Raw genomic sequence first — 23,120 nt, 5'->3', positions numbered from 1 at the left:
AAAGTTACGGCTCACCCAGGAGGCTGAGCACACAAATCAAAAGCATCGAGCCACCCTCAGGGAAGGCCCAGAATCTGATATGTCAGAAGCAGGAGGTGGCCGGCGGTCAGAGTCTCTGTGATGTGCCCTCCTCCGACTTGCAGGTTTGGGCAGGGATCACAAGTCAGGATACAATCAGCCTCTGCATCAGACATAAAAGAGCTGATTAGCAGCTTGATTTTAGATGGTCCCGTCAAAGAATGACTCTTTCCTGTGGGCATTTGTATGTGACCCAGTTGGTACAGCCAGCATCCACGATGTATGCTGTCACCATTTAGAGCTCCAGAGAGGGGCCCTAAATCTCCAGTGGTCCCAGAGTCTGACTGAACTCTGCCCATGGAGCCTGGGTCTGCTTTCAGTTCAGCACTGCTCCTTGGGAAGCTGAAAGAGTGTACTGACAGCCAGTGTTAGGGTTCAGCTTAGAGTGAGGTCCAGGCAACGAGGGTCAGTGAACTGGGGATTCCAATCAAGCCGGGTACTTTTCTTCAGCAGAGGCAAAGGCGTGCTGCAGTGCCAGACAGCATGGTACCCCTTTTGTCAGTCTCAGAGTCCAAACTGACCCACTCAAAAACATGCATATCAGACTGGACAATCATCAACCTCTAAGGGTCAGACATCTGATTTCAACAAGGGCCAATTAGAAACTTAACTAATTGCTTTTTCAAAATCCAAATGTGTATTTCTATTCAGAGAGTGCTTCTCTTCTTATGTTGTCACCCTCTTTCCAGAGGTTCCAACAGACACAAATCATAGCAAAAATCATCAGGTATGGAGACTTGTTCTGGTTCTAAAATCCAAAGAATTTAAATTCCAACCTACCTATGGAGAGGAAAAGCAAGGAAGCTATACCCCACCAATACCTTCTTAATTTAAAATTTGCATGTTTGAGATGGCTCCACTAGCATTTATGAAATTATAAGCATGTAACATCATAAATCAATTTTATATCTCCAGATACAATGGCCACAAAATACAAAGCCATTTTTAAAAAACTTCCCTTTTTTTCTCATTGCAGATGTACTCAAACCCCTAGTAGTAAATTCAGCATGTACAGGGTTATCATCACAGGCCAGCAGTGTTCACTCTTTCCTGCACAGGCCCCCTTTCAGTAATAAACCCCCCAAGGGTATCCACTATCATACATTTTTAAGCAACAAATTCAACCAATTAAAAAAAAATTAGGGAATTCCCTGGCAGTCCAATGACTGGGACTCCCAGCTTTCACTGCCAAGGGCACTGGTTCAATCTCTGGTTGGGGAACTAGGATCCCACAAGCTTCAGGGCATGGTCAAAAAAAAATTTTTTTTTTAATTTAAAAAGCGTTTTTCATTCATACATGCAAAGGCCTGTTGAGCACCCACTGCATGTATGTTTTATTTATTTCATTCAGGAACACTTACTAAAAAATTTACAAAGCATTGAAGAAACTTTAATTCCCTTTCAGCCATCCTTTAACAACTGTTTTCATATTCCCTTCTAGTCCTTATCAACATGGAGATTCAAATTTATATAGCTGCAACTGTGCCATGTTAATACAATCTATCTGCATGGTATCAGTAATAGTAACACTAACAGTGAACCTTTATGGACTTACTGTATCCCAGGCACAGGGCTAAGAGCTTTATAGAGATGATTTCATTTAATCCACACAAAGACCCTAGGAGAAAAGGATTACTTTTCCCACCTAAAGATAAGGAAATGAGCACTTCTACATCAGGTTACTTGCCTAAAGTCATGCAGCCAGGAGGTAGCAAGCTTGAATTCCAACTCAATTCTGCTGACTCCAAAGCACACCTGTTGGCACACTGCCTCTCAGGGCCTTGTTGTTCTGGCAAGAACCAAATCCCAGGGCTTCCCTGGTGGCTCAGCAGTAAAGAATCTGCCTGTCAATGCATGAGACACTGGCACTGAAACAACCCCTGGTCCAGGAAGATCCCACATGCCTCGGAGCAACTAAGCTCGTGTACCACAGCTATTGAGCCTGTGCTCTTAAAGCCCAGGAACTGGAACTACTGAGCACGTGTGCCCTCGAGACCATGCTCTGCAACGAGAGAAGCCACTGAAATGAGATGCCTGAGCACTGCAACAAAGAGTAGATACCCTGCTCTTCACAACTAGAGAAAAGCCCGTGCATAGTAACAAAGATACAGCACAGCTTAAAAATACATAAATAACTTTATTTTAAAAAGAACCAAATCCCAGACTCCTTTGGTTCACTAGCTCACTCACTCACTCATTCACTCCTGCCAAAAAGCAATATGACATGCTGGTTAAACTCACGGCCTGAAGAAACCCTGGGTTCAAACAACATGTGATTTCAGCAAGTCACTGAACCTCTCTCTGCCTCAATTTCCAGGTCTATAAAACAGGGATGGTTATGGTGCCCTTCTCCCAGGATTCTATCTAGGAGAAGACATGCCTATCTCCTAAGGTTTTCGTGGAGGAATTCTAAGAGGAATCTCTTAGAATAATGTTGTTATTATTACTGAAATAAAAAGAACCTGTACCTAATCCCAGGGAGCTCGGAGTCTTCAACAGGACTTTCCAGTTCCTGGGCCTCTCGAATTTCCATACTTCTCCCCTCCCCTCTGATCATACTGTTTCCTCAGCCTCTTGCTACTTCCATCGAAAACCAGAAAGTCCAACCAGCAGATATGAAAGGCTGAGATGAATGTAGCTAAAGAAAAGCTGGCAGGGCCAAGAAAACCCACACGGGCTTCAGACTTAGGATCAAAGTCAGAGAGGAGTGAACTCCATTCCTGTGTCTCTTTCTTGAATGATTTTCATATGCACAACCATCTGCCTGATATCCAGTGGAGGTACAGAACAAGCTATTCAGTCTCCTTGGGGAAGTAGGATCTCCTGGGCCACCTCTTCTTACTTCAGGATCCAGGTCAGAGTGTATAACGAGAATGGGTGTGGCCAACAGGCAGCAGAAACTTCAGGAAAGCAAGGGACCAACCAACAGAGCAGCAAGTGCAGTGCTCAGGGTAAGTGCTTTGCTGCATAAAACATGGACTTTGCAGCCAGATAAGACTTGGCTTTGATTCCAGCACAGCCATTTATTAGCTGTGTGACACTGGGCAAATTTACCTAACCTCTCTTAAGATTGGCCTCCTTCACACTGTATGATGGGTTGTAAAAATCCCTACTTTTTTTGACAGTTGGGAGGAGTAAAGGTTTTCTAATAAGTGCCTGACACTCCAGATACAAAGCAAGGAGGGGTGATTTCTTTGCCCCACCTTTTCTTTGTGATGAAGGGAAAGATGATATGGAAAGATGGTCTTAAATTCACTTTAAATTTTTAAAAATATATAGGAATGCTGCACCTTATACTATAAAGGGCTCACTTCCTAATAATAGTGTAAGACATACAGTAGAGGCTGGGACATAAGATCACCAGGTCAGGAAGATCCCCCAGAGGAGGGGATGGCAACCCATTCCAGTATTCTTGCCTGCAGAATCCACGGACAGAGGAATCTGGCAGGCTACAGTCCATGGAGTTGCAAAGAGCTGGACACAACTAAAGTGACTAGCATGCTCACATGCATACATAATAGTATGGCACAACCATATACTATAAGATGTATCATTTCTAATAATACTAGTTATAACTATCATTTACTGAGTGCTCACCCTGAGTCCCTATGCATGCGTCACATGTATGAATGCATTTAATCATAATAACCCCTATGAATCTTCCCCATTTTAAGGATGAGAAATGTGAGTTTCCACAAGGTGAGATAACGAGCCCAAATTCACATGGCTGGAGAACAGCAGGGCTGGGATTCAATCTGCTGCCCCCAACACCCACACTTCATCACTATGGTGACCCTCAAGAAGAGCCCCTCAGGCCTCCACCGGAGAACTGTTCTGTTTACCGGGCTAAGCCGTTAGATCCCTACAGGCAGGGACTGGCTCTGTCTTATTCTTCACTAGGCCTGCGCCTGGCACTCAGTTGCGGCTCAGTATTTGTTAAATGAATAAATGAGTGTTGCAGCATGTGGTCAGGTCCCCCTCCCCCTAGGCCCCGCCCCGAGCCCTAAAGGGGCAGCAAAAGCACAAAAGCACAGCGCATCACTGGGGCTCTAGAAGCATTTCAGCGATCATGGACTTATGGGAACTGGTCCACGTTGGCAGGACATTTTGCCAACACCTGTTTTGAAATAAGCACGCCTCTGAACACACTGTTCTAACATTGCCATTGCCATTACAGGGGCCTTACAGCCCTACAGCAGCTACCATTAGGAGACCAGCCAGCTTGATGTGACCACCCAGAACAACCACTCAGCTTTGTTAGATGCAATCTGTCCTGGCAAATGGCTGAGGGCGAGTCAAAATGAGATTGGAGCTCCATGTTCTGGACACCCGGTGGGTTCACCAGACAGATCCAGACCCCAAGGAAAGCTTCCCGAGCCACCAAGATCCCTGCTTTATAGCTGAGAAATTTCCAAGGCTGTGGAAAATAGCAGCAATATTTGTCTGATTCATTTCCCAGTCTGTTATCACCCAGATGGGCCTGAGTGACTAAGAAAGTAACTGTGGTCTCAGCTCTGAGTGAACTGGCTCATGCAGAAGTGACTAACTCAGAAACCACCATAGACCCCAATAAACCACAACGGCCTTGTGCAGCCATGTGAAACAGAATTGGCCAACAGAAGACTCATAAGTCAATCATTCAACCTTGTTCCCTGCACCCAGGATCCTGCAACATGAGACTTATCTGGAGTGGGGTGGGGACCAGAGGTAGGGGGACTCAAATCCAGGTAATCACCCCATGTGCTGGAAAATCACAGGCTCACGCCTGACTCCTCAGGAGTTCACAGATAGTGTGGGTTCAGACAAGAGCACAGGCATGTAGTTAAAATTCCACCTAGACTCTGAAAAAGACCCCTTCGTAAGGTGCACGGGGAAGCAGTTTCTGGCAGAAGTGCATACACGCTCAGTCGCTAAGTCATGTCCGACTCTTGTAACCCCAAGTTCCTCTGTCCGTGGGATTTTCTAGGCAAGAATACTGGAGTGGGTTGTCATTTGCTCCTCTAGGGCACCTTCCTGACACAGAGATCAAACCCGTATCTCCTGCATTGGCGGGAGGATTCTTTACCACTGAGCCACCTGGGAAGCCCCTCCAGGCAGAGGAGCATCCTCCAAATGGCTCTTTCTTGAACGCTCCACTTTGACTAAGCAACTGTGCCCCCAATTCAGGCTCAGACACCCCTCAGGAGGTACTTCCCAAGACCAAGAGTAATGAGAGACGGGGCAGGAGGTAAGGCTGGGCAAGAAAGAAATCTGGAGAAGGGGAAAATGTCTGAACTAGACACCTCAGAATCCTTCCGGCCCAGACCCATTCATCTCCTGTTCTGATAAAATACAGCCACCAAGCACCAGCTCCCAGTCCACATGGGTACATGCCCTGGGTCCAGCCAATCAGTGAATTCCACCTTCCTGACCACAGTGGTTACTTGAGGCTGGACACTTCCATCCTGAGCTAGTGATAGTCAGGTGCACAGGCTTATCGGAGAAGGAGAGCTCTTTCTACCAATAACTGGAGCTGCAGGGTCACATTGTGAAGCCTGGAGAATGAAGCCAACTCAAAGGAAAGCAGAGTCAAGAGCTGAAGAGAGTCAGGTCCCTGGTGACCCTATGAGTTCTGAGTCCTGGGATCCAGCTCGATGGCAGCTCTAGACTTGGCCTCATCAGCTACATGAGCTGATAATCCCCTCTCTGCCCCAAGTCAAATGGAAAGGGTCCCAACCCAGGTCTCTTACACCTGCTCGGTCTTCTGGGAGTATTCTGAGGACAAAGAGACTTTTTTCTCTGGGGTTAAAAAAGTAATTGTCTGGTGACACATTGCCCCTGGGGTGAGAGCCACCATGGAGACAGAGTCCAGCTGGCTTTTCCTTGGATACACATGAGTGTCAACACCTTTAAAGCAGTATCAGTCCATAATTAAACACTCACTTACTATTTATAATAGCTAGTGTTTTGTCTTGCCAGCACCTTGTTTTGGAAATACGCTTTGCTGTTTCTCTGTAATGGTGAGGACGGGGGAAAGGTCATGACCCAGATCGTGTTAATTATAGGGCCATACACTCTTGGCCACAGGTGGCTCACGACAGCCCAATGAGAAACTTTCTTTGGAACTGTCCAAATTAGAACTCGAGGAAAGAAACCTTTCTTTCAGGGCCACCAAGCTGGGAGGATGCCAGTCTGGGTCTGTCAGCGGCCACGTGCCCTAATGTGTGGAGCAAGATCATCTGCAGCAGGAGAAAAGGAACCAACACACAGGCCTGGAGAGTCTGCCTGCTGACTCTCAAGGTCCACTCTCTCCTCCCCTACTACCAGAACCTTTTTCCTCTGAGTTTTGGCTGCCCAGCTAGACACTACATTTACAGCCTCCTGAGCAGTTACACATGGTCATGTGACAAGAAAGTAGGAGCCTGGGTGCCTGATGACATCGTGGAGCCCAGCCACCTACCTCTGCTGGACCACTTGCTTATCCCTGCACTGTTAGGTCAGCGAAATTACCTTCTCTGTCATATTCAAATAGTCTTCTGTATTTTGATGGCTTCTTTGTTACCACAGCGCAGTCTATACCTCCACTAATGTAAAGATGAAAAAGATATAAAAGCAAAGAGCCCTGTATCTCTGGATAGGGTTGTCCCTACAATGATAGCTGATCACTTACAGAGTGCTTCTAAGCACCAGGAATTGCCCCTACTGTTTACACGTAGTAAATACTACATTCCAACTCTGTGGATCCCCACTGTTACAGCCTATGATCCCCACTGTATAGCCTATGATGAGAAAGCACAGAGAGATTAAGTAACTTACCCAGGGTTCACACTACATTGCTTCTCAAGCTGGTCCTTTCCATGATTTGTTGTGTAAGTCAATAAAACCCCCTTTTTGCTTAAATTGATTCAAGCTGGATTTCTTACACTTGCAACAAAGCGTTCAAATTCGATTTTTATCTAATCCAGTTTGTATATTCTTTTATGGCTTGCTAACTTGTGCTACAGAACTGTAAGACACCCTCTAATGGCCGCAAGCAGGACAATTCTTGCAAGAAACCAGCTCCCATTTAACTAGTCAGAACACAGTTGTAGCTACAATAGGGCCCAGGGCCAGAAGACCATCTTCTCAGAGGTGGCCCTAGGCTTCCTGCCTATGGCAGACATTGCCAGATGGGTCAACAATACCCAGTCCCAACCCTTTTTTGCTTGCCTGCTTGAAATGCTTTCTGTGCACCAAAGGCTGGCCAAATGATTCCATTTGGGGCAATGAAAGGTACTGGCCTTCCTGATAGCTCAGCTGGTAAAGAATCTGCCTGCAATGCAGGAGACCCCGGTTTGATTCCTGGGTTAGGAAGATCCACTGGAGATGGGATAGGCTACCTACTGCAGTATTCTGGCCTGGAGAATTCCATGGACTGTATAGTCCATGGGGTGGCAAAGAGTTGGACACGACTGAGCAATTTTCACTTTCACTTGCAAAAGTTATTAGAACATGGAAGGATTCTGCATAATGATTAAAAGTATCAGCTCTAGGGCCAGAATGCCTAAATTCACCACTGTAGATGTAGAAATTCGGACAATTTATCTCTGCTCCTTAGGGAGAAAAACTGGACCTATCTCATAGATACTGTGAGGATTAAAGGCATAAATAAGGGTAAAGAACTCAAAAGAGGGAGATTTCCTGGGTGGTCCAGTGGCTAAGACTACAAGCTTCCAATGCACGGTGCCTCAGTTCAATTCCTGGTCAGGGAACTACTAGATCCCACATGCCACAGCTGAGAGTTCACATGCTGCAACTAAAAACCACACATGCCGCAACCAAGACTGAAGATCCCCCACGCGTGCTGCAACCAAGGCCCGGCGGAGCCCAAAGCAAGAACTCAGAAGAGGACGTGATACGTGGTAAACAACACATATGTTAACAATTGCTATTTTCATCACCTGTATGTGCCGAAATGGAACAATCTCTTAAGACATATTGTTAAGTAAAAGGAGAAAGATGTGGGATAGCACATCCGCATGAATACAGAGGCTGGTGTGGACGTGTGTATCTCTTCATGTCAAGAACAGACTAACGGTACAACGGACTGCAAATTATTCTGAGTGGTTGCCTGTGGGAAGTAGAGCATAGGACTGGATTCTGGATCGGCAAAACCTATTACATTGTATGTCCCTTCTTTAGTAACTGGACAGGATTTTTGGAATTGTGTACTCAAATTACTTGAGCTTCCCTAGGGGCTCAGCAGTAAGGAATCCACCTGCAATGCAGGAGATCCGGGTTCAATCCCTGGGTCAGGAAGAGAAAGGTCCGTTGGAGAAGGAAATGGTAACCCCCTCCAGTATTCTTGCCTGGGAAACCCATGGACAAGAGAAGCCTGGTGGGCTACAGTCCATGGGGATGCAAAGGAGTTGGACATAACTTCGCGACTTAATGACAACAGCTCAAATTACCTAAAGATTTTTAAAAGGCTCAGGAAAATAAACACCCCACTTTCTCTTAGTTTTGGTTGTTTATCAACAAAATGGATAGTCAAAAAATCATGTCAGTTATAAAATAAGTAAATAAAAGAAGAAAACGGACAGTTAGTCACATCAAGTGGCAAGCTTCCTTTTGGAGGTATTCAAACATGCACTGGAAGGGAATCTATCAGACACACCCTGGAAAATTTCTCCTGGGAGCAAGAGGTTAGCCAAGGGCACATCAAAGCTCTGCCAACTCCAAGATCCTTTTCGGTGGTCCAAAAAGAGAAGGGAGCTGGGGTATATGGCTCCCCCAAAAGCTGCAACCATCACAGACTGCTGGCATGAGTCAGTGGACTGCCCCATCTCACCGGGGCAGAGCTTAAGAGCGTGGGCTGTGGAGCCAAACACACGAGTGTGACTCCTTCACCACGCCAATCAGACCAAGTTATCTAACATTTTTGAGTTTTTATCCTCACCAGTAAAGTGGTGAAAACATCCAGCTTATAGGGCTGGTGTAAGCTCTAAGTAGGCAAGGGACCATAAAGTCTGTAGGAGGACACCAGGAACACAGTGAGGAAGACAGGTCGCCATTGCTGGAGGTGAACAGTGATCATCTTCAGATGACTTGTTTCATGTGTCACGTCTTTAATGTACAAACATAAAAAATAAAGAAACCAGAAAGCAATTTTACATTGAACTAGCAAAGATGAGTACATACAGTTCTTTTTGCAAACCCCAGACCGGATGTTAAATCAAGACAGCTGCTGCTAGATTCTAACCTTTGAGGCTGAACTCTCCTACCCCATTCACAGCAGCACTAGAGCATCAAGCAAGGCCAACCTTTCCAGGCCTTCACTTCTAAGTCTTCCTACTAGAGCAGAATGGGAAGGGCTGAGATATTACCTAGAACATATGGATAGCACTGGCAACTGTCTACTCCTCAGGGTTCCATGCCCCCAGAATGATTTTAAGAGGCCCCCATGTACATATGAGATTGGGCCCAAGTATAGATATTTTGGTCTGAACTGTGAGGTTTATGGCAAATGTAGTGTGGTTTGAATGGTTCCAGGCCAGGGAGCAAGTGTCACAAATGCTACATCTCCAGTGAAATAAGGCATACACTGCTGCTCCCAAATACCATGAGACAAGGAGTCTAGTCAAGGAGTCTAGCTGCCAGTCTAGTCCATCCACATGGGAGACTTAAACCTGGGACTTTGCAAAAATAAAATCTGGATGCTAAGGGATGCTTTCTGGATGCTTTCACTAAGCTTTTAGTGAAAGTCAAGGCCCTAGAACAGAACGCTAGAAAGTCTTCAATTATTCACCCCGAATTAAGATGATCAGGTTATTTTGGAAAGAAGAGAAATACTAACCACCCTCCCTTCAAGTTTTAGTAGCCAAGAGGAATCCGGGCTCTGAAAAGTGGCAAACAGTTTCTCTGCAGATGACAAGCAGCTGTGGCAACTCACCAACTGTATGAGCAGCAGGGATGCCAACAGTGACCCCTGCGAGTGGTGCTCATTGTGGCAGCTCATGGCCACGGGCCACACACAACCTCCCCGCTAGGACAGAGTGCCCTGCTCCATCCGGCTGTCCGCAGGGCCAAGGGGTGGAAGTGCTGGGAACAGATGAGTCTGTGCTCCCCACATCATGGTACAGAGTGACAGTGAATAGATACAGTTTAAGCACAGCATTTGGAGACAACCCTTCAGTTGTTCTGTTATTAAAGTCTTAAGAGCTTAGAGCCTGGGAGGACTGAGAAATTCTAAAGAATGAAACCAAAGGAAAAAAAAAGCGAAAGAGGGTGGGAGTTGTCAAAGACACAAGAGCTCTTCGTAGATGCTGTCTGGCTCACTTTGTCCCCAAGTTCATCTTAGCGCTCAAGCGAATTCGAGACACAAGGCAGAGACATTAGACCTGTGTCAAGGGCAAAAACTTCTGGTAGTAGCTCTTGGTGACGTCAATCATCAGCTCCTGGGTACATTCTGGGAGCTCCCCTGAGAAGAGTCCTGGGGAAAGAAAGACCTGGTCAACCACAAGGAGCCAGAGGAGGCCCACATGCAGCTCTGACTTCTGCTGAAACCTCTAGAAGCCTTCTTTAGCTGCAAATGTCTAAATACTAGGTTTTCCATCTTTGGTGCTAACAGAATATTTCCTGACCATATATTCAAGATAATATGAATCTGTGTGTGGAGGGAGTTGCGGGTGGGGGGGTGGTGGTGTGGGAATAATACTGTTCTCAAAATGTAGAAATATATTCCAAGTAAAAGAAGTTAGTACATTACTGAAGAGTTAAGGCAAATCTGACTACAACAGAGGCTGTTCCAGGCAAGGATTCATCTATCCCTTGGATTCTGGGGTGATGCCTGTGGGGCAAGCCAAGGTGAGCGCTCTTCAGGGGAGAAACTGCCCTGATATTCATACAATGAAACTGAATCCAAGGCCTGAGCAGTTATATATATTTGAATCATAGATAGGAGCAGAACAGAAATGCCCAAATAGACAAAAGATGGGGGAAACTTATCGAAGACTTTCTAGGAGAGAGGCACTCACACAGTATGGTATTTGTATAAACTCACACAGATGTTTGAAGAGCAATGTAGGAATAACTAGCATCACTTAAAAGTTCATACCCTGTGATCTGATAATCCAACTTTTAAGAATTTATTCCACAGATAATCTTGCCCAATTGCACAATATAGATACAAAAGCATTAATGCAGCAAAATCTCTAATTATGAAAAACCAAGTATAACTTTTTTTGCTCCATTATACCAGAGGATGGTTGGTTATACCATGGGATAATTATGCAATGCAAACCCTGTAGCCAGGAATGAGGTAAATTGCTCCATACTGACAAGAAAAGATGCCCAAGATATACTAAGGAAGCAAGTTTCCTAACAGAATAGAGTGTGAGTCTATTTATATATATAAAAAGTTTCATATTATATACACAAATACATACACATACATAAACACACATATGCATATACTCACAAACATACAAAAACACACACATACTCTTGTATACATAAACAGAGAAAACAGGAATGAAAAAATGGTCTTAAAAAAATACACAACTCTCGCAGGCACATTCCAAACGTATATTGAATCTGTACAGTATTTAATCTGTTAAAAAATTGGTATTCAACAATTAAAAATTCAGAAGTATAACATAAACATTCAGATTTTTAGCTTCTCATGAAACACGAGAAGTTCACATAATATCATGCCTGTATGCTTAAACAGCTATGATAAGCAATTACTTCAACTATTTACATACTTTGTCTGGCTCCTGTGGGCATCTGAGTTTTTGGTTCCTAACTCAGAATCTTTCTGGATGCCTCGCCTTTCATTCTGGGGAGCCTTCCAAGAATATGCTGGTTTTCCTGCCACCCACGCCTCTTGATTAAAGAGGGAGGTTGTCAACAGTAGTATCTAGATGGCTAGCATTTGCTTGTGAAACTACACAAATAAACATGAGAAGTACCCTGCTAGTGCAAAAAGTACTAGACTCTAAACAAAGAGTCTTGGGAGCTCCGTGGTCTAGTGGATTTGCTGCTTTCACTGCCCTGGCCCAGGTTCAGTGCTTGGCCGGGGAACTGGGATTGCAAAAGCTGAGTAGTCAAATGAAAATAAATAAATAAAAGCCTCCCCACTAACCAGCACTGATACCCTGGACAATTCAACCTCCCCAAGCCTCAGTTTCCTCACCTACACAATGATCTCTAAGATCCCAGGCAGAACCTCCACACACAGAATTTACTGGGATTTCAAATACCTAGAAGTGCTTTCCTGCAATCTGCCATCAATGCTCAAAGATCATAAGTTGCTTCTAAGGGCCTTGAATAAGTCAGAGGAGATTAAACTATTTTTCCAACAAGATACTTCTCACCTCAGATCAGATGCTTGTCTCACAACCACTCAAAACAATAAAGACTGTTCTGATCTAGCACTTGCTAAGAACTGTTAAACTGTTTCACAGTGGGAACTCAGTATGGGGAGAATTTCTAAATGAGTCTCTTCCTCCTCTGCAAATGCAGAGATGCAGGAAAGTGTAGAATAGCTCATTTCCTCCCGAAAGAATCTTAGTGGATGATTTATGTGTCTCTTTGAAATTCATATTCAATGATCTCAGTAATGAGATTTTTTTACATTGGAAAACCAATTAAACCACCCAGTGGTTAGAGACCATATGCTGCCAAATCTCTCTCTTCATATCATCTTCCATCTGTGAATCCGTCCTGTACCTCTGTATGTTCTATGAGGTTTCCACTGAGTAAAACAACAGGTAGAAGAGACGAGACTGTCTCGAGGTGGGGGTGGGGGAATGTGAGGTTTTTCTTTTTCTTTTTGTTTTTTGGTGTTTTCCAAGCTTTCTACAATGAGCATGGATTGCTTGTCTCCCCACATCTGTAATCCCCATCTCTTGAGCTCATAAGGACTTTGCCTGTGGGCATTCCATCGGCCAAGGGCAAATGACAATATATTTGCTTTTCTTGGGTATCCCAGAGCTCTCACTGGTCTTTGGGCATGTTTTATGGTAATATTTCAGTTAGGGCATTTCTGAGCAGGCCAGAAGTACAAGTTCAAGCCCCCATCCACTGTGAGGGTAAGGCCATTATCTGGAGAGACTTTCTTTTTCCACCCAGAGCTCAGGCCAAGAAAGACACTCTTCCTTGTACTTTTCCTGTGTTGGGGGCAGATTCATCCTCCATCAACTTTTTACTGAGGGAAAGCCCTTCAAGAGGATCTCGTTGCCCTCTGTAGATCCGAGGCTTTATCTCTCATCCCACATGAGCATCAAATCCTAAACCATACTACTATAGAAATGGCATCACCTGAAGCATCCTTGAAAGTCTGCATTTAGTTTCCACTTTGCTTCTGATCCCTAACAATTTCCTTATGAATCCAATTATGCATGTAAAAAGATACAAGTTATATTTTGGATAGCATTTCTAGGTACTCTGTGTCAGTAGAGTATTTCAGTTAGCTAGACTAACATACTGTTAAGAGACAGAAAATGCATGATGACTTTTGTGAAAGAAAATAAACTTTAGTTTTAATAATTAACACTCACGGGTTACCTGGGCAGCCTGAGAAGATGGTGAACGGTGGGACCACAGTTTCTGGGGGTAATACTGTGTTGTCAAGAATTTTGCAACAGTCTTTCAACACACACCGGCGCCCCTGAAATTAAAATCTTGTTAATAGGAAACAGACCAGGAAATGGGAGTAAAAGTTGTCTTGTCTGCTGTGTTATTGTTGTTTAGTTTCCAGTCATGTCTGACTCTTTGCAACCCCATGGACTGCAGCCCGTCAGGTTCCTCTGTCCATGGACCTCTCCAGGAAAGAATACTGGAGTAGGTTGCGGTTCCCTTCTCCAGGGGATCTTCCAACCAGGGGATCGAACTCAGGTCTTCTGGATTGCAGGCAGATTCTTTACTGTCTGAGCCATCAGGGAAGCCTATAATCATCACGGTCAGGGACAAAAGGGTTGCCCACAATTCCCTACTGCCAATGGTACCTGACAAGCATGAGGGAGAAACGTTAGTGTGTGTGTGTGTGAATCCTTTGCGTGTTTAAATTTGAAGTGGGGGTTGTACATTAGGGACAGTTCAGGCTACTTTAGGCATTTCAGACTATATGAAATTTGATCTTCAAGAATTCTGTTTAATTTTCTTTCTTTGCTTTTACTTAGTGGATATCTATTGTTATGCTTGTCCGACATCCATTTCCCTTTCTCCTTGTAACAGAACTTATATTTTTGTTGGATACCACCCCATCCCTATCTCAGTTCATGTGCTTCATCTCATCCTAAACTCTAAACCCCAAGCCTGGCCACAACCACTGGTTTAGGGAATCGGTGCATGAACCGTGATGAATCTCAAAGTCAGAGCTTCTGCTGGGACTACTGGGAAAAGAAGCTCTTTCCAGTAAGGATTCTAGAGGATAGGACAGAATCTTGGACCAGCCCTTGGTTTCCATCACTAAAGGACCTGCCTGAGAGGCTTCCAGAGGAAACTAAAAACAGAAAGGAGATTAATTCACATGACATCAACTGAGATGTCAGTTGGAGCCATTTGTGTATAAAATCAGGATCTACTTCTGTGACTGTGGTCCATATTAGCCAGTACGTTTGTTTTGCACCTACCAGTTTAATGTTTGTTTTTTCTTTTTTTTAAAGGTTTATTATTATTATCCTCTTTTTTTAAAGATTTATTTATTTACTCTATTTTTGTCTGCACTGGGTCTTTTTGCTGTGTGTGGGCGTTCTCTAGTTGTGGCGCATGGGCTTCTTACTGCAGGGGGTTCTCTTGTGTTGTGGAGCAGGGGCTCTGGGCACATGGGCTTCAGTAGCTGCGGCTCATGACTCTAGAGCACAGGCTCAGTAGTTGTGACCCATGGGTTTAGCTGCCCTGCGGCATGTGGGATCTTCCCAGACCAGGGATCGAATCTATGTCTCCTGCATTGGCAGGTGGATTCTTTACCACTGGACCACCAGGGAAGCCCCTGTTTGTTCTTTTGTAAACTCCAACTGGACAAGTCTTGGGAAATTCTTCTGGATATGAAGTTAACAGTTCACTTATTCTGCCATGGGTAAATGGTAGTTATTAGTTAGTCATTCAATTCTGCCATCACCCACAGCATTTTGGGGGCAAGAAATAAGGTTTGGGAGAGTCATGTGTTTCATGACTTAAGGAAAAGGAGATGCTTCTGTATATGGTTAAAGTTATATCTCAGATGCCTTCCGCTTGGCATCTCCCTTAGCAAGAAAACCCACAGATATGCAGATGATATCACTCTAATGGCAGAAAGCAAAGCAGAACTAAAGAGCCTCTTGATGAGGGTGAAGGAGGAGAGTGAAAAACCTGGCCTAAAACCCAATATTAAAAACCTAAGATCATGGCATCTGGTCCTGATACTTCATGGCAAACAGAAGGGGAAAAGGTGGAAGCAGTGACAGATTTCCTCTTCTTGGGTTCTAAAATCATGCGGTTGGTGACTGCAGCCATGAAATTAGAAAGACTGCTTCTTGGCAGCAAAGCTATAACAAACCTAGACAGTGTGTTTAAAAAGCAAAGACATCACTTTGCTGACAAAGGTCCATTTAGTCAAGGCTATGGTCTTTACAGCAGTCATGTACGGATGTGAGAGCTGGACAATAAAGAAGGCAGAGCGCCAAAGAATTGATGCTTTTGAACTGCGGTACTAGAGAAGACTCTTGAGAGTCCCTTGGAAAGCAAGGAAATCAAACCAGTCAATCTTAAAGGAACTCATTCCTGAATATTCATTGGAAGGACTGATGCTGAAGCTGAAGCTCCAATATTTCAGCCACCTGATGTGAACAGCTGACTCATTGGAAAAGACCCTGATGCTGGGAAAGATTGAAGGCAGAAAGAGGAGAGGGTGACAGACAGTGAGATTGTTGGATGGCATCACCAATTCAATGGACATGAACTTGGGCAAACTCAAATGGTGAGGGACAGGGAAGCCTGGTGTATTGCAGTCCCTGGTTTTGGGAAGAGTCAGACACAACTTGGCAACTGAACAACAACGTGTCTCAGATGACTTGCTGAGTAAATTAAAGTCTTGGTCTTTACCAGTTGCATTTACATCATCCAAGCCTATAGTTCACTCATGTTGGTCAGAATATCAGATAAAACATACTGGGCTGAGGATGTGGAACACATATAACAAATACCAAGATAATGCTAACCCATCTAGATCTCAGACTTTACCAAAGAATAGGAAACATACTTTGATTTCATGGTGTTCACATATATATGGAATTTAGGAAGATGGCAATGACGACCCTGTATGCAAGACAGGAAAAAAGACACAGATGTGTATAACGGACTTTTGGACTCAGAGGGAGAGGGAGAGGGTGGGATGATTTGGGAGAATGGCATTCTAACATGTATACTATCATGTAAGAATTGAATCGCCAGTCTATGTCTGACGCAGGGTGCAGCATGCTTGGGGCTGGTGCATGGGGATAACCCAGAGAGATGTTGTGGGGAGGGAGGTGGGAGGGGGGTTCATGTTTGGGAACGCATGTAAGAATTAAAGATTTTAAAATTTAAAAAATAAAAAACTAAAAAAAAAAAGAAAAGAAAAAGAATGATTTCATGGTGTTCAAAATTTCCCCCAATATTAAACACCTAAATCGTATGTATGTCCAAGAGCTCCTGGGTAGATTGCCCAATGAATTTTTTAAAAAGCTTATACCTCTAAGGTCTGAATTTCTTCAGGGGCTAACTAAGTTGTCTCCAGCTGGGTGGATAACAGCCAAGTTGGGCAATATCTTTAGGTCAGAAGCAAGTTATGACTGCATATCTTCACTTCTCCTTAGAAAACTCTCTTCCATGAATCATCTGTTATTGGCAGTATCAAAAATGGAGCAGATGGCCAGCTCCCCTGGTGACTCCCAGATTAACTCAAAGATTCCCTAAGATGCCGAGGCTCCTAAAATCCCAGACCAAGCACACGGGGCACTGAACAAAAGGAAACAAGGTGCTGTATATGGCAGGATACACTCACAGACAGGGATCCCCAGACAAAGGGCCCTGGAAAAGAAGAGCAGTGGAGATGAGCTTTCCCACTGTCTACCCTGGTTACCAAACAGCCTGAGGGCACCTGCTTGTCTAGTTAGCCACTCTGCCAGCTCAGAGAAATGTGCTCATTTGGGTTTCAGAGAATTCTGGGTAAACTGATCAATTCCACAGCAGCACAATAAAAAATGCAGGTACTTCTTAGGCGTGAATGAGTTGGCAATAGCTGAGGAGGTAAAGAGCTGTAACTGCTTCTTTATTCTTTCCTGAAGAACTTTTCAAGAAGGAGTTAAGAACTACATGTTGCTGGTATTACACCTACCCTTATCTCCCTTTTTTTTGCAGTTTTCTTTTTTCTTCCTTTTTTTCTTTTGGTTGCAATGCATGGCATGTGGGATCTTGGTTTTCTGACCAGGGATCAAATTCATGCCCCCTGCATTGGGAGTGTGGAGTCTTAACCACTGGACTATCAGGGAAGTCCCATATCTCTTTATCCAAGTTATTTAGCAAATTTCTTCCATCCTGTGAAACAGCATGTAAAACCAAGCCTGCCAGAATGCTATTAAGATTAAAGATAAATGTAAAGCTCAAGGCATGATAACAGTTGACCCATAATGCCTGTTAGACTTTTCCTGAAGACTTTTGGGCAATTTTGATTAACACTCATACCTTCCCATACCCAAGCAGAAGTCACAGTACTACATGAGATGCTACAGGAAAGATCTGTGTGTCATGGGGACAGCTGGACTCTAAAGAGTTCCTACTAGCTTTGAGATTCTCAAAGCATCTTTCTCCTGAGAATTTGTAAAGGCTCAGCAAATAAGTACAGCCAGTGCCAAACAATGACTATACCAGGAGTTGATGCACTGAAAAGTGATACAAAAAGCAGATGCTGAACAATAGGACTAGAATTTCCTAAGCATTGGGAATAGCATTTGGTTACTAACTATTCAGACATCTGGCTCTGGACCTAAAGGACTAGGCTACTATGCTGATGTCTTCACATTACTGAGGAAAATATCAGAAAAATTCAGCTGTGGCTTGGAAAGCCTGCTCTAATCAAGCAGTTAGTGAGGAAAGAGGATGGATTTCACTGTCTTCTCCCTCTCCTCAACATCAGGCTGAACCAAAGACATCCTGTCTCTAATACATATTAAGGAACTCCTCCAGAGAATATTTGGCAGAACAACTGCTCCCCTTGATTCTGAGTAGCAAGTCAGACTGGAATGTCTTCTCAGCAACGTGGCTCTCTGCACTGTCCACCTCTGCTGCAGCCTCATGGCTCCTGGAAAGTGACTGCATGGTTTCTGCAGATTTTCTGATACTTTAGGCTCTGAGTCTTATCCAGAGTAGAGAGCTGACTTTGTGTTAATAGGAGCAGCCATTTAAACACAGGAAAGGGGTCTTGGCTTTCCCAGAATCTGAGGGACAAATATAAAATGTAGGAAATATTTTCCCTGAAAATTTAGGGAGTCTGCCTCTGATCATTCTCACTCAGGATGGACTCAGAAATCCTAACTGAAATCAACCTCTTCATCTAAGAAATGTCAAGAAATTCAGCCTTGGAAAGCTTTGGCTGGGTTAATGTTTGGCATTAACAAACTCATGCCGTGGTGCCTGTGGACCTGTGCCCTACAGGTTCTGCTGAGTGAGAGGCCCACTAGCACCTGGCAGGCCCAGCATCTTGAACTACGTGCAGCTCCTTTAAAGTCATGCCCTTGGTGAATGTGACCCTTACACGTGCCAATCTCTCCCCTGAAACACTCTCTCTCCTCTTGTCTATGAGCCAGCTTTGACTTACCCTTCAAGATCCCCTCACCCAACCAGACTGTAAGATTCTTAAGGTGAGGTGACAGGTAGGCCACATAGTGGCATGGCTATTCACACCACCGGGGTTCAAATTCCAACTCTAGCATTTACTAGCCTTGTCAAATCCCCAATATCAAAGGTTTTCAGTCTCCTCACCTGAAAATAGGGATAATTACCGTCTATCATCCTCGGATGGTTGTGACGATTAAATGAAATAACCAAAGGAAAGAGTTTAACATCATATAGAAAAGATTCCATAAAGGTTAGCCATGATTACTAGTGCCTAGGAAGAATTCCAAATTTAATAACAATTCTGGCAAACTACTAGATCAGAAAAAACTTCTACCCTGCTTGATGACAGAAGCAAAGGCCCACTGATGGGAGGGACAGGAGCTCAAAGGGGAGTGAGGCTGCTCAGCCAGCCAAGTCAGCATACTCACAATCACACAGTTCTTGCCAACGTGAACGTAAGAGCCAATCTGAGCTGCGTTGACCACACAATCTTCCTCAATAAAGACATGGTCCCCAATATGTAAAGGAAAAAATGCAACGCTATAGAAGAAAAAGAAGAGAACAAAAAAAAAGTCAAGGTGATGTACCTCTGGTCAAGGTTTATAAAACTAAAGATCACAACTGCAACACCATCTTGTCCTAATAAGACTGCTTCTAGCAAGGAAAGAATCCTCACATTTGAGGAATTCTGTAACATCGAAGAAGATGCATGTGACTATTAAACCGAAATCAGAAATATTAGACTACAGAAATGTGCAAGGAAATAGCAAAAGAGCAAGGGCAAGACCTTCAAAGTTAGAAAAGCTAGCATCAAATAAAAACAAATGAACGTTTTGCTCATTCCAGCCTCCTCTGAAAATGCCCACAGATCACATTTTCATTAATCTGCTCTATAATGCTTCAGGGGACTGATGTAATGTTCATGGGATATAATTCCCAACATGCTGAAAATTTATATATTGTCTGGTTTTACTGCCTGACTCTATGCTAGGAACTGGGGAATACAATAGCAAGCAAAAGGTACTTGACCCTGCCCATGGGAGAAGAGAGATTAAATAAATGATTAAATAAGTAATTAGTTACAACTGTGATAAGTGCTACAGAGGAAAAAAATAACACATCATGAGGGCATGACAAAGAGACTTTATTCAGACTGGTGGTTTGGTAAAAGCTTAATTGAAAGTGACATTTAAGCCAAGACTTAAGGAGTTAGTAGGGTTTCTCTAGACTTGTGACATCATTCCCATTCTCCAAGACTCCTCAAATATAATTGACAGTGGTCTGTGATCATACTTCCAAGAAATTTCAGTACTTGGGATGTAAAATATTTGGACTAGAACTAATACAAAGCAGCTAGATACTCACTGGCTCTTTCCAGTCCTGTGTTCTATTTTGTCAGGAATATTTTATCAGAGATGATACCTGTCTTCCACACACCTATAACTTATTTAAATCTTATTTGCATTTTTAGTCTAGACCCCTTGGGTAACAATGGATTCCTTAATTTTATCATAGTCTATAGCAGGCTGTCAACTCTTCAATTTTAAACTGAAAATTCAAAACTCTTTACTCTTATCTGGTTCTGGTATAGAGACATACAGGGGAGGAAATCGACATTCACCTTCTTTGCATGTGTTGCTATTTACACTTCCATATTTCTGTATTTCTCATGAGGACTACTTTTAAACTTTTTATTTTATATTGGAATATAGACAACAGTTTTGTGATAGTTTCAGGTGGACAACAAAGGGACTCCACCATACACATACATGTATCCAATCTTCCCCTAAACTGCCCTCCCATCCAGGCTGCTACATGCGTACTATTCTTATTCATACATCCCTCCATTCACTGAAAAGACTGTTCATTTTCAGTCTTCTTCCTGGACCATATCCAGCCCAATAATGCCTTTATCAGGAGGTGGAGTCAACAATTCTAGCAGAGCATCAGTTACTGTAAGAAATCATGAAAAGGTTTTCTGGCTCCCCCTCAAGCACCTTCTGAACTAATGAGCAAATATTTTCATTCGAATTTCGTATGATATACAATGACTCCCTGCTCCAATTCTTGTATGTAATGAAATCCTGGAGCCCAGCATCACTACAAGAAATGCAGACAATTCCTGCATGATATACATCCAAGTATTATCGTCTGAAATAACTGCCCTCTTCTGTTCTTCCCTAACCATGTTCATACCCCAGGGTCAGCAGTACTCCAGTACATAGTGGCTATCCTGTTGCAGCATTATATTCTATAGTAGCTGTTTATTCAATCATTTTTACCACATGGTGGTGGTGATTGTTGTTGTTTTAACTGAGGTATAGCTAATTTTATATAAGTTTCAGGCGTATAACATAGTAGTTCACAATTTTAGAGGTTTATAAAATATTAGCTATATTCCCTGAGCTGTATAATATATCCTTGTTGCTTATTTATTTTATATGCAGTGGTCTGTACTTAATCCCCATCCCCTATCTCACCCCTCACCCTCCCACTGGTAACCACTAGATTGTTCTATACACCTGTGAATCTCTTTTTTGTCACATTCGTTTGTTTTATTTCTAACACTAGGTTTTGAGACCCCATTTTATCCATATTTTATATGCCCAGATTATAACCTAGTGATTGTCATAAGGAAAACACTCAATAAACCATTGTTGAATTATTGGATGGAAGCAGATGGTGCCATGGGAAGGAGCAAGGAGGGCAAGCAGAGAGGGAAGCAAAGAGGATACTCCACATCAAGCATAGCGGGCAGTCTCCCTGCCCTGTCAGATGTTTCTCTGACAAGCCTTATTCCCACTGAAAGATCAGTCAGCCTGACTTGACCATACCCTCTGGGTCAAAGCTGTTTGTAGACTAGGGGTGGGCACCTAACTGCAAACTAAGCCAATCAGATTCACTCTAACCAAGATTTTGTTAATAGGACAATTTAAAATCTCTGATAGGTATTCAGGCTGGAAGCCTAAATGAAGACATGATGTAATTAAAGGGCTGAGGCAGCAAAGCTGGCTCCAGGAGAAAAGTGGGAAGATACAGCAGGAAGAAAAAAGAGGGAAGAAGAAGTACAGAGAGAAGGACAGATAAAAACTGTTTCAGTGGCAGAGTGACAGACAGACAGAACAGTGGTCTTAATTTTGGCAAGCTGTCCAGCTCCAGGTTTCAGTCACTTGTGAAACCTGGCCCCCTTTTTCTACCCTGAAATTCCACCAAATATGCCTGTGTCTGTTTAATCAGAAACCCCCCTCGCCCCCGCCCCTGGTTTTGCCAGCTTACGTGAATTGTTTCTGGCAACTAACCACCAACTAGACTAAGACAACCACCACCAATTGTGCTCATTATGGCGTGTTCTCACTCAGTGTTCCAAACAAAAGTACAGACCTGCTTCTTCTCCCATGACTCAACACATGGATTTCACCACCAGAAGCAGCATCTTGCCCAAGACTGATACAAATGATTAAATTACATACCCTTTGCTGAATTTCTTGAACGGTGGCCTTATGACACTCCGACTTTTTACCACACAATGACGTCCAACTCTAACATTTGCCAGATCGCCTCGGATAATACAGTCGTTCATCACAATGGTCTATAAAACAAAGCAGCACACTTTTAAATTTCATTTTAATTGGAGGATAATCACTTCACCATAATGTGTCAGTTTCTACTGTACAACGACATGAATCAGCTGTAAGTAGGCATGCATTCCTTCCCTCTCGAGCCTCCCTGCCGTGCTCACAATCGTACCTCTCCAGGTCATCACGGAGCACCGAGCTGAGCTCCCTGTGTTACAGAGCAGTTTCCCGCTAGCTGTTTATTTTACAGATCGTGGTGTACTGTATGTCAATGCTACTCTTCCAATTTATCTCATCCTCTCCTCCCCCCATGTCTACAAGTCTGTTCTCTAGATCTGTGTCTCTATTCCTACCCTGCAGATAGACTCATTAGTACCATTTTTCTAAAGTCCATATATACACGTTAATATATGCTATTTGTTTTTTCTCTTTCTGACTTACTTCACTCTGTATGACAGAATCTAGGTTCATCCATCTCACTACAACTGACTCAATTTTGCTCCTTTTTATAGCTGAGTAATATTCCACTGTATAAGTATATACCACAACTTTTTTATCCATTCATCTGTTGATGGACATCCAGGTTGCTTCCATGTCCTGGCTACTGTAAACAGTGCTACAATGAAAACTGGGATACATGTGCCTTTTTGA

At 43.5% G+C, this 23,120-nt stretch overlaps 1 protein-coding gene across 1 annotated transcript in view; it reads right to left on the bottom strand.

Moving 5' to 3' along the window:
* Positions 1 to 9,144: 9,144 nt before the first annotated feature.
* DCTN5 (dynactin subunit 5) overlaps positions 9,145 to 23,120 on the bottom strand; it is a 29,609-nt gene continuing 15,633 nt past the window's right edge. The window contains exons 3-6 of the mRNA XM_069570366.1: positions 22,365 to 22,483; positions 19,323 to 19,434; positions 13,606 to 13,708; positions 9,145 to 10,528 (exon numbers count right to left, since the gene is read on the bottom strand). Of these exons, the coding sequence (XP_069426467.1) occupies positions 10,431 to 10,528; positions 13,606 to 13,708; positions 19,323 to 19,434; positions 22,365 to 22,483 (432 nt within the window). The 3' untranslated portion in view covers positions 9,145 to 10,430. The remainder of the gene's footprint in view (positions 10,529 to 13,605; positions 13,709 to 19,322; positions 19,435 to 22,364; positions 22,484 to 23,120) is intronic.

Source organism: Ovis canadensis, chromosome 24 (genome assembly GCF_042477335.2).
Source record: "Ovis canadensis isolate MfBH-ARS-UI-01 breed Bighorn chromosome 24, ARS-UI_OviCan_v2, whole genome shotgun sequence".
Lineage (NCBI taxonomy): Eukaryota > Metazoa > Chordata > Mammalia > Artiodactyla > Bovidae > Ovis > Ovis canadensis.
Note: the sequence above shows the minus strand (reverse complement) of the source record. Positions and strands in the feature narration are given on the sequence as shown.